Source organism: Labrus mixtus, chromosome 18 (genome assembly GCF_963584025.1).
Source record: "Labrus mixtus chromosome 18, fLabMix1.1, whole genome shotgun sequence".
Lineage (NCBI taxonomy): Eukaryota > Metazoa > Chordata > Actinopteri > Labriformes > Labridae > Labrus > Labrus mixtus.
In genome coordinates, this window is record NC_083629.1 from 5,416,165 (window position 1) to 5,429,036 (window position 12,872).

Here is a 12,872-nt window from a genome sequence, read left to right on the forward strand (position 1 = left end):
ATGACGGCCAGTACAAGAGTGAACTTGGCAGGGAGCAGACAGTACGAGGGGGACAGAAACCAAGAGGAGAGCAGTCAGAGAGAACGAGAGAGAGGGGGGGTTGTTGTTCTCTTTAACAACAGGCAGTGTAAACCAGGCCGTGTTAGTGTCATACATGTGTCTGCACTCTGCAATTAATGACTCTGAGGAGGGTCTTCTTCCCTATTATCTGTGCGGAGAGTTGAACATGCTCTTATCGTCGCTGTTTACATTCTGCCCACACGGCACAGCCTTCTGATGTCATCCAGTCCATCACGATCTGGGAAGTGCTGACCGGGCCATATGGTGAGGGGGACAACGGAGGGATTTAAACACAGCATCACAGGATGCATCGACTTCTGTGTGGACATGTTGTTTCAGGCTGCACGGCCCGGATCTTAACCTGCTCCCCGCGCAATAAGCCCCGGATCACCAGGGACATCGAGACCCCCTGGAAGTTAAACAAAAAGAGATTATTCAGCCCAAAGAGAGAAAAGAGCTTCAATTTAGGAGTTAGGGGGCAAGACCTCTTACAGGAGAAGCACAAAGACGCCTTGTTTCCACTTTAGTATGTGACTGATATCTGAAGATCTGTATTATCGTGGTGATGCCACTAGTGTCCTACACACAGAAGTGCTTTTCCTTACGGGTGGATAGAAACCCGAGAGAAGCTACCTGTAGCCATGGGGGAGACAATCTAATTTTGCCAGTTATATTTAACTTAATGCGAGGGGGACACGGAGCCTGACAATTTATTTTTAATCACACAAAATCGCTTTACAATCAACACAGGCAACTGAATTAGAAATGAGGAAATAATTGGAAAAGCAGGAGAAGAAGGACAAAGTTCATCCAGTGAGGGTTCCACTCAGCGTCTCTCTCTCTAAACATTTGGTGAATGTGTTTTTAAGTGATAGATCATTGTCTTTTCATGTGTGATTCCTTCACTTTGTTTGCAGCTCAGTGATTTGACTTCTTGCTTCACTTCCCGTCTGCTGTTCCGTGTCCGCTGCTCTACGATTTCCTCTCCTTCTGTCTATCTGATTGTCTTCATGGAAACTGTAAGATGGTAGAGATATGGGACCCATTTTTCAAAGCTGACATAACAGGCTGTGCATTAAGCATGAAATACATTTTCTTCCTTTACATTTTCAATTCAGACTAGATTTGTTTCACTCGTCAGTCCTTTCAAGTTCTGTTTGAATTTCCCTTTGATTTCTATTGCTTTGGTATATAACCAATCGGCGGCAGGGGGGGACACAAACATCACATGAGCTGCATATTTTATACACCCTGCTGGACTTCAGGGACAGACTATGACAGGAGCTCAGAATGGTGTTGGATTGTGCTCATGAAGCTGCTTGATATTAATAATCATGTGAAATTCTGCAGCAACAACTTGAACTTTGCAGAGGTTGAGGTTGTGTAGAGGGGAAATGTCAACTGAATACCTACAGTGAATAATGTTATTCCTTGTGCAGAGTTTAGGGACCAGATCTTCTCCTACATGCTTAGAAAAAAGAGGGTAAGGGGCCGGTTGTGTGTTGGCTGCAGGGCTGGATGATATGAGAAAAATAAGCTATGGGCTAAGTCATTGTCCAATATTGCACTAATGGGGGCCTAGTGGGTAGTGCACATGCCCCATGTGCACTAACCCCGGCCTGGGTTCAAATCTAACCTTTGGCTCCTTTAGATCACATTCCCCACTCTCTCTCTCTCTCTCTCTCTCTCTCCCTGATTTCTGACTCTATCACTGTCCTGTTTATAAAATATAAAAGCATAAAAAGCCAGTAAAATGAAAACAAATATGTATGAAATGATTTGCGATTAAGAAAGATTGGAGCGTGACTATTTGCTTGCTAACTCAGCTCGTGTGCCTCTCAGCTGTTCTTCATATTTAGCACCCTCCTGAATCCAGAATAGATCCAGAAGCTGCTTTTTCACCACTAAATTGTCATCAATTAAACAAGCGGTAGCTGATAGCTCAGATCGATCTGACTGCATCAAAGTGCTCTGAAAGCACGGCCATTAAACTCATACCTCCATGCAATGAGTAAACGTGTGCATCCTCAGAAAGCATTGCTTGTTTACATAAAATAATTGTTCTTATTTATTGTGATGAATTCAGTTTTTTTTGTGATGCTTTGTGAATGCTCATATCCTGATAACACTCAAATTGCGATTAGTGGTGCAGTTCTGGCTGGTTGGAATCTGGATCTTTGGAGCTTCCTGCTTGATGACGTGTTGGATGTGCAGAGATGTCCGACGCACTAGTTGAACATCATCTCACTTGAACATGTTCAGGCTTTACTGGAGATTTGGACTCTAGAAGTCGACATCAGAGGGAAAATAACTTGTGTTTCCAAAGAAGCTGCATCCTCCTGGTACGTGGTTGGACTTGTGTTAATTGCCAGGTTGCATGTTATTAACTGAACCTTTTGTGTGTTCCCTTTTTATAAATTCAAAACCTTAATAGTCGAATACTCTAGTGTGAGAATGTGTGCAGGTAAGGTGTGCTTGTTCTCCTTTGTCTGCCACTTCAGAGATGAAAGCACTCCCATCACTCCTGGCCATCGGTCTATGTCATTTATATTCCCTGCTTTTACATACACACACACACACACACACACACACACACACACACACACACACACACACACACACACACACACACACACACACACAGCCATTAGGCGGACTCCGCTCTAGTGCCCTCCACTTGTCGATTGTGTAACAGTTATGAAGACACTTTGAGACCTCATCCACTCGTCTTCTCTGCCTTTTCTTTGTTGTCCTTCCCGGCGTCTCTCTCGTTGTTTCCCCTCTTTCATTTTTATCCACTCTCTTATGCGCGGATCATTTTTTTAAGTCGTGCTTCCACCGCCCGATGATGCATTCCATTAGTGTTAATGCAATCACATTCAGGAAACACATGTTGAGTGCTTTTAGAGCTCTGCCTTTTCGCTGCCTTTTTTTCACCATAGTGGAATATGTTATTATTTTAATGAATGTCTCTCCTCCAAATATTAAAACAAAGCAATCTGTTCAAAATGTCACCGTGTGGTTAGAGAGGTCAGGAATATATTGTCATTTTTTTCTGATGCACTCCTCTGTTTGTTAATCGCAACAGCACCCTTACTAACATGTTCTTCCATGTTTGCATTAATCATACAAGTGAACATTTGCACTGCACTTATTCCATCAGAGCATGTTTAAAGAGTAAACGACATGAGTCATGTTATACTCACCGCGCTGCAGCTCTCGTTTCAGAGAAATAATACAGCTTTTATTCACCGTTATTCTGCAGTTTCCTGTAAACGACGCACACGGCTTTGTCTGCTCTGAGGTCATCAAAATAAGATCTGCACATGTTAACTAAAATAATGATCACACACAGAATAGTTTATTCTAAGGTCTGTAAATAAAACGGTCCTGTTCACTCACTGAAAAATATCAGGCTGCTTAGTCAGCCACACTTGTAGTTTGAGCTCTCATGAAATAAATCAACATTTATGTTCATTTTTGACAGCAATGTATTTGTTTGTTTTAGTGTGTGTCCTTTGGGGGGGGCACAGTTTTTTTTTATTTACACAAGTAGGGGAGGCTCCAAAGAAAAGGGATTGAAAAAGAGGAATCACTGCTTTACAACAAACCAGATGCTAAACACATAAATTCTCCTCTTACAGATTCTACATTCATTCTAGACATTTGTGTGAAAGAGTTATGGTGAGCTTTGTTTGACCTCTGAAGTCGGAAATTCTGAGTTCCTGGTCTGATACATCATCGAGAGCGCCCCCATGAAGTCTGAATTCTGGCTTGGGATCTCGAAAAAACCTTCAGTAGTCTGAGTGAAAATCCAACATGGCTGCTATGTTTATTAACAGTAACGTTTAAGCTGTAACTGTTTTGTTTAATAGCAACTTAGTCCAAATCAAGCACACTTAAAGTATCGTGCAAGTTCTATCCATGGAGATGTTGTCATGTTATTTTCACACATAAACTATCACATGGTATGTTGTTATCTTCTGGTATCAGCTAATAAAACAAAAGTACTCGTCCATGTTGCTTGTCCGACTTGTTGCCAACTCACATCAGGAATGTGGTAAACTCAGGTGTGACTTCATTCCCAGCTCCGAGATGGGAGATCCCGAGCTAAATGGAACGCACCATTAACCCGTTGCTGTTATAGTGGTACCATTAAAATGCTATGGTTGTGATTGTTATGAACTACTACAGTCACCCAAGTATTCTATACTATCGTCCATATCTGCCTATTGTCTCTATGTCTGTTCACACCATGTGTTCTCCAGGCGTCGCCTTAGCATGACTACAGCTATGTTTGTTTGTTTAAGTCAAAATGAGGCCGTGAGCGTAGCGTTATCACATTAATACACATTTATACTTAACCCCCAGTGGGATGCTGCATCTTTTCTGTGGCCTTGTACATTTTGCAAAAAGGGAGTAATGGCAAAGGTAGAAATGTGACGAATGGAGAAAAAAAGCCGAACAGAGAAGTTCAAATCAAAGCCACGCACTTCACCCATCAGAGTGTAAAGACGGCTTGGTGGTCAAATTGATTGTCTCAGGAAGTTACAGAAAATGATCAAGTGCAGCACATCTTCTCTATTGATCCTTAAATCTTTCAACCCCGGCGCTGGTGGCCTAGTGGTTAGTTTGTGCTGCTCCATGTATAGAGGCCTTTTGTCCTTCAAGCGGGCGGCCCAGGTTTGAATCCTGCATGTCGTTCCCCACTCTCTCTCTCTTCCTGATTTGTGACTCTTTCCACTGTCCTGTCTCTCAATTAACGGCAAAAGAAGCCCAAAAATAAATCTACAAATCGAACTCAGCCCCACTTCTTGACAAAATGACACATTAATTTACCGTCCCTCTGTACACCAGTCTGAGTAAAGCAAAGTGATTTCATATTATTCAGCTTTTCTTTAGACAAATAAAATGACTGCCTTGAGTGTAGTCGCGTTTTTCTCGCTCTGCAGAGTCAGAATGGCGTCGCTAATAGCCGCTCTCACTATAGATTGTAACGTTCTCCCTCTGTGCTGCACAACATATTTCTAATGGCTGCAGGCTGCTGTACGAAATCATCCTGACGACTCTCTAATACACTCGCGGGAGAAAAGAAAAATCACCAGCACAGATTCCACCCCCCCCCCCCCCCCCCCCCCCTCGATTGCATTCCCTTTGCCTTTTGCACGGCTTATTATCACACCACTCACAATACAATATGTCCTTATTGAAGCTTTCAGATGCAAATGAGAGCACTGTCGCTGTCTCTGTGTCCTACTGACAGCTGTGAGGCCCGCTAACCAACCTCCAATAATTGCTACTAATTGTTATTCCCTGAGCAGGGCTCTTCAGAAAACCCAACCCCTTTTCATTTAGACTGGTGCTGCTGGGTGTTTGTGATTTTGTGGTTGGTTTGTGTCTTTACATGCTAAACCTGGTGTCTGGTAGTCGAATGAGTAAATAAAGAATATATGGAGAAGTGGGAGACTTGGATGGGTTTGAAAAAAAAAAAGTGAGGTAGGTATTTATTTAACAACCGAATACCCTGCAGTTAACTTTCCTGAGCAACTTTTCCACATTAGCTTGTTTTGTTTTTATAATCTCTCTCTGATACTTCACTGTGTATTTTTGTTTAAACCCAACCTAGCAGACCACATTCACAATGCGTGAACAGGGTTTAAAACATACCCTAACACAAAGGGGACTTAAAACAAAAGCTAAAAGATGTTAAAAAGTACCTTGAAAGGAGTCTTTAGGGTTCCTTGAAAGACCCTCTTAAAGCTACCTAGGAACGTCCAAGTCGGGTATCTTGAAACGAATACAAAACGGCACTTCCAGTTCCAAACAAAGCATGAATATTAACTTGACAGGGGTCATAATATAAGCATTAATACTGATGTTAAGAGCTACTTTGAAGCAGTTTTCAAGGGTACCATGAAGCAGGCTATAGAGGGTTTCTAGGAAAAAAACAGACCCTAAAACAGACATCAGAAGGTACCATCAGCCCAGGTACTCCAGTGTCAATCAATCAATTAATCAATCAATCAATCAATCAATCAATAAATTATTATTTGTAAAGCGCCAATTTATAACAAGTGTTATCTCAAGGCACTTACGAAAGAGCAGGTGAAAGACCTTACTCATTGTTAAGAAAAATGGGAAAGGGGGAGATGGGATCCTTTGTATTCCTGGCGTTCCTGTTGTCCACACTTCCTTGCCGCTGAGGTGGAGGTCATAGCAGGCCGTGCATGGATGAGGACGGCGATGGTTGTACCTTGAATCAGACGCTTAACAATGCTTATAAACAGACCCTTAAGGGTACATTACTGGTACCATACCACAACCACCATACCCAGATGTGTTTGGTCCGAAAACCCCTAAACAGTACCTTGAAATAAAAACTAAAGGGTACTTTTAAACACTTTGCTGAGTCTCTGTTTCAGACATAGAATTAATATGCCGTGACTTTGTGTAAGATTCAGTTTCACTGTCTGTTCGCTGACGTGTACTTGGACCCTCATTTTGAACCGAGCCCCAGCGTGTTTGTGTGTCATGAATGTAGTTTAATCAGATGCTTATTGTTTACTGCAGAAGTGTTTGTTTTTTGGTCTCATGCCCACAGGAGGTGATGTGAACAGAGACGGACAGACAGAGAGCAGAGACAGAGTTTATCTGTGTCAGGATGTTGACTAGCTGTCTGTCTCACTCTCTGCCTCTCAACACCCTGTTGATCTGGACTGACAGCTGTGACAATGCTGCTGACTCACACACACACACACACACACACACACACACACACACACACACATACACACACACACATGATGGACATATTCATACTCAAATTGCTTATTCAGCCTTTCACCAGGTAACTGTTCTTACCTGTATGAGCTGTGATGACAGTAATGGTTGATGATGAGAACTGTCCTTCTCGTCTTTCTTCCGCAGGACGTTGAGATCCGGACCAATGCGGCTCAGTATTTGCCTCAGATCAGCGATCTGTTGAACAGAGTGCCCCGGCAGATGCTGCTGCTTCTGAAGACCAACGACCTGCTGAGGGGCATTGAGACCACCTTACAGACCAGGGCCTCATCCTCCTCCTTCATCAACATGTCTCGCTGCTGTATACGCGCCATGGCCAGGTCAGAAACATTCAACTCTTTTCCCTTTGTTGAAATCGTATTTACGTTTACTTTAGAGGTACAGTGAAAAGGTAGTGACAAGAATATAACGCAGAACAACTTTCTAATAAAGTAATAATAAATGAAGTAACTAAAACTCATAAAGTTCTCTAAAAAACATTCATCATTATTTAAAGTTCACATATTATGTAAAATACACTTCACCATGTTTCTCTAACACTTATAAGTGTCTCTGGTCCGTCTTCAAACCCCCCAATTATGAGAAAAGTCCATCCTCTCGGTCTTCTGCCTGCTCCACTTTTCAGAAAATGTGTGCTCAAACAGGCCGTTTGGAGATTTTCCCTTCATGACATCACAAAGGGCAGTAACCCCTCCCCCAGGTGGGTGACACTCCCACAGCTAGGTGTTTGTTCTGCCCTCTGAGTCTGCCTTCTCACTGTAAACAATAGGACATGGATGGAAAGCCCAGGCCACCCAAGTCCTTCCAGAGAGGGGGCGTGGTCAGACACAGCTCATTTCCATATTTAAAGGTACAGACACAGAAACAGTCTGTTCTGAGCAGGGCTGAAATAGAGGGGTTTATAGGCATGATCAAATACAGGATCAGAGTGGATTTAGAACAAGAAACTTCACACACGTTTTGAGGAGCTATGAGACTTATTTACACTGGTTGAAAAAGGAAGAGAAAATGTGACCTTTAATACAAACTCGTACTCTTACCTGGAAAAACAGACAGATTGGGGATTTAAAAAAGAAAAAAAGAAGCCAGGATGTGATGAAGAAATGAGAGATCCTTGTTTGCATGATCTTAAACATTGGTGTAAAATAAATAAAAACATTATTACAGTATTTAGAGCATCATTTATTACAGAGATTTAAGGGTGTCAAAGAATTGAAGATACCTCAGGAACGGTCACCACAATAAGCAAAAAAGAACAAATATTTAGGAGTTATAGGAAATATAATTTCAATTTTCTATCAGCAGAAATGTTTCAATAGTTATGTGATGTATGTTTATTTGGCAAAATAAGGGTAAAAGCCGTCAGATTTGTTTGGAACTTTTAAATGTATATAACCAGTTGAATACATTTATCATTCATTATATTTATAACTTTCCAGTGTTTAGCTCAGGATTTTCAGATCCTGGTTGAAAACAGACTCTCACTGACCAGTTCTATTGCAGAGTTCAAATCGTTGCTTTTGTTCCAGGTTTACAAAATGAACTTCCTGTCTTTTAGTGAAACATCAGCGACTCTTTACAGATCTGTGAATAAAATCCCTCAGTCTCTGAGATGTTAGCACACATGGTGGAGTGTGTCAGAACTTAAGACAAACTAAGCCGACAAGTAAGTGGCTTTGGAGGAGAAATTGATATTTACATCTGCAGGTTTGGAGAGGAGAGGTGTGTGTGCTGTCACATCAGCTGATGATGGACACACACACACACACACACACACATACAGGGTCTCTGCCTGCCACTAACAGAGCTATAGACTGTCTGAATAAGCTCATCTTATAACATATAAAAAAAGTCTAGTGCCCTGAGTAGTCATGTAATTCAGGCAGCTGGGGATCCACCTCGTCCTCCAAATCAAACCAAACATTCAGTCCTCTGAGCTGTTCAGGCTGTCTGCAGGAGAACCTTTTCTTCAGCTCACACTGAGTTCATGTGCTGGCAGCTAAAAGTATTCCCCTCTCAGGCTTCCAGCACCTTTTTTTTCCCCTTACAAAAACAGAAGCTGAAGTCTGCATGTTTCTAATTGTGTTCCCGGACAGGATACACAGCCAAGTATGAAGCGAAGTTAAAAGGCAGAAAGTTTCCACCTTTGCACATTTCCCTCAGATTACCCCCTTGCATTTCCTGTGTGACTTTAACAGTTAAATAATTTGTATTTATTTGCACTTGAACAAGTCTAACTCTAACTGTTAGATCAGAGATACAAAGCTGTTTGTGTCATGGTTCACAATATCATCCAGTGGTGCACGCTGCTCGGTCAATCCATTTCAATGCAGACAGAATTAATTTGTCAGAAAGAGAAAGAAGCAGACACATTAAGTGACACACGACAACCAAAAACAGACTGTGAACAGTCTGGAAAATTACCTGATTTGTTTACAAATGAGCTCACTGAGACATTTAAGATACTTCGAGTCTCGTCGGGAAAAGTCAGTTTAATTGAATTTATTTAGCAGTAGACATTAGTGCTACTTATGCAGCTGTTCCAGGTAATGTTTGGACATTAACATGACCGCAGTGCATGTGTAATAGTGGCGTGTGCGTGTGCGTGTGCGTGTGTGTGTGTTGGATAGAGAGCCTGCAGCATGTTTTGGAAGTGGAGCCAGCTCCATCGATACAGCACCGCCACTCACTGAACCAAGAGGCTTCATTTCATTTCTCTCATTTTTCAGAGTTTTGAGGCTTGAAAATTGACACATCATGCAGTTTTCTATTGTGCCTCCCTGAGATTAAACGTTTTTTTTTATCCTCGGTGGAGCTCTAAGAAATCATAACCACATTAGTCAGTCTCGCCTGTGCTTTTGGATTTGTGATTGAAAAAGGTATTTCAGCCTGTAATAGAGATTTATCACTTTTTCGATTTTCTTAAAAAATCTCGACAAGCTCATGTTTGCAGCTTGCATTCAGTGCTGACTCCTTTGTTCACACATGCTGTAGCAGCTTTTCTTCCTCTGATGGATTCTGCAGAAGACACTACAAGCAGAGCAATGAAGTCATTCAGGCCTGTTTGCCACTATTATTACTGCAGTTGGTATTTTTCACCATCCAGCTTTGATCAGCGAGCGGTTTTGTTACCTGCTTAAACCACAGCCAAGAGATATGATGAAAAATAATTTGATCTTTTCTTATATTCAGAAAGGGATAGCTCGGTGGTGGCGCAGTGGTTAGTGCGTGCGCCCAATGTACGGAGGCTATAGTCCTCCAAGCGGGAGGCCCAGGTTCGAATCCAACCTGTGTCTCCTTTCCAACATGTTATTCCCCACTCTCTCTCTCTCCCTGATTTCTGACTCTATCCACTGTTCTGTCATTACAATACAAACAAAAAAGCCCAAAAATAAATATTTTAAAAAAGAAAGTGAAAGCTATAGTTTAAGAATACCCTAAAGAATTGGACACTTTCAATCCCAAGTGAATATATTTAAATAAAGCTGCAATTCTGATTTTTTTCCTCTTCATCTTTGGAGAGATGACGTTTGTCCTAATTTGATTTTGAAAATTCTAATTAGGATGTTATATGGAACGTATTATTGTTATCAAACTAAAGACTTCTTAACTTCTTCAGAAATGTAAAATAAAAGGATGTATTTGTTCAAATCATGACCTTACACAGGCCCTCCCAAGAACATGGCTGGGCCCATGAAAGACCCGGTACAAGTCTTTTAATTTGGATTAGTAGGGTTGGTGCTAGCCTCCTGGCTAACATTTGCCTCCTGGGCCCAGCTTTTGGAACTGACTGAAAAAAGTGTGTTGCAGGCCCTGTCATGGTTATACACAGTCCATCTATTCTGGCCTCCAAGTTAAATTCATAGGCCCCGCCCACAATGTAAAGGTGACATTAAAGAAACGCTCATACCATTTTAGGAAGCGGCGGTTTACATTTTCAAGCTGGCAACAACAAATATGTTTGTACCTTAGCAGTGAGTATTTGGTTTTTAAAGCAGGTTATTGCTTACATTTAGGATGCATGTTTTTGCTAACTTCCATCACCCCCCCTCCCCTTATAGACGGCTGATCAATGTCCCATCTGTTTACATTGAGGAGGCGGAGCTTATTGCATATACTGCAGCCAGTCAGCAGGGGAAGCTGACATGTCATCCACCTTTTTAAAGTCTGTAGTTTAACAAACGTTCTTTTTCTTCTTTGACCTTTTCCTTCTCGTCCTGCTTGCTGACAGACACAAGAGGAGTAAGGCTCGGTCCAGAAGGAGGCGCCTGCAGATCACGCTGTCCGAGTCCCTGAACTTGTGGAAACTCGGCGTGTATGAACTGTTTCTGAGGGTGAAAGGCTCCATGTTGGTCCACTGGCTCTCCGCTCTGCTGACGTTTCTGCATTGAGACACATCTGGACTTCACATCAGGACAGAAACAACACGCTGCAGCTGCTGAGGGGTCTGGAGGGTTTGTACACGACAACGGTACACAAATAAAATACAGTATGTGCTCTTCAGTACAACCCCCAACCCACACACTCACACTCGTAAACCATTTGCACCTGTAGAAATGACACTTCCACAAACCTCTGGATACACACAGGGACACAAACAGTATGTAGAGACCCGATGTAGCTGTGGCTGTTGATCATTTTCCGACCTGTTACCTCAAGATCACAGACTTTCAGATCTGTAAACCATTTCCTTTAAGTCACTACCAAATACAAGCAGACATACAGGAGAGGAAAGAGGCCACATGTGGAAGAAACATTTGAGTTCTGAGTTCAGAGCCATCATCAGATTTCTCACTTGGTTTTCTTCTGGCATCGATTTTTATTCTGCCAAGTTAGTATGTAATCAAAGGAAGTGGACATGCATCTAAACATTTAACATACTCTGTTTCCCTGTGGTGACGAAATAAGTTTCAGGTATTTTCTCAAGATCTTGACTTATTTATCTCGTTTCCCCAGACATGCAGAATCAGAAAACAAACATAGAAATAGGCTTAACTTCCTCATTAGTGTGGGCAATGTCCAATGACATCCAGACAATCCTGTTATCACGGGAAAACAAGCTTTGTTATCCTGAGATAATGAGATACATTAACCTGTTATAAAAGCTAAAGAAGCTGTTTTATCCTGAGATGATGAGGCGGTAAGTCAAGGTCTCCATTTAGTCCACTAAATCAAATGCATGGATGTATGTCCCCTTAGGGCTTCCTTAGATTTCTTGCACCAGAGTGTGAGTTTTTTTTAGCTTTCCTTTTTCCCTTTTAAAATAAATAAATCAGAATATTGACTTTGATTTTACGGGAAAATTGTATTCATTCTTATGCACATAAAGTCCTTATTTAGGAATCGTGTTATTTTGTCAGAGTAATAAAATCAGAACTCAATTTCTTCTCAAGGCCTTCTTGTTCTGTGTATAACTGTGCTTGAGTTCTTAAAAAGTTCTGATGTTAGGATATGAACTCTCAATGAACCTTAGGGCTCATTTAGTTATTAACTGATATTAAATGATAATATTGTTACTATGGATACCAAGCTTTCCTAAATAACTTGTTAAATGATCTGTTTTTATTTCTCAGATTCTGAGCTTCAGAACTCAGACGTGAACTTGAGATAACAGGGCGTCATTCACATTACCTCATGAAGCTTTTAAAACATGATTATATTCTGATGAAACTTGACAGCGATGTATCGTTACACACAGACAAACCTCATTACTTTCAAACAATCACTCCAACAGTGAGGCGGCTGTGGAGATTCAAACAAGCTCGTAAACAGCTGCAGAGGGAGAAAAGCAGTCGGATTAGAACGTAACACAGAGAGACGGGTTAGTTTGTCATACACATAAAAAACAAGAATCCAAGCAGGAGCAGAGTGCACGGACATGCATGCAACATGTGCAGAAGGTCACAGGAAATTCACCTCCAGCTCCGTCTTATAACCAAGGAGACGGTTTCAGTCGCTCTGTCTTCCAACATGATGAGAGCTGCAGAAAAGAAAACCACACCTTCACAGGA

The 12,872-nt window shown here is 41.6% G+C and overlaps 1 protein-coding gene across 1 annotated transcript in view; it reads left to right on the forward strand.

Annotated features, from left to right (window-relative positions):
- Positions 1 to 12,259, forward strand: part of adck1 (aarF domain containing kinase 1) — a 63,251-nt gene extending 50,992 nt beyond the window's left edge. Inside the window, exons 10-11 of the mRNA XM_061063150.1 lie at positions 6,988 to 7,181; positions 11,093 to 12,259. Coding sequence (XP_060919133.1) covers positions 6,988 to 7,181; positions 11,093 to 11,252 — 354 coding nt within the window. The 3' untranslated portion in view covers positions 11,253 to 12,259. The remainder of the gene's footprint in view (positions 1 to 6,987; positions 7,182 to 11,092) is intronic.
- Positions 12,260 to 12,872: the final 613 nt, after the last annotated feature.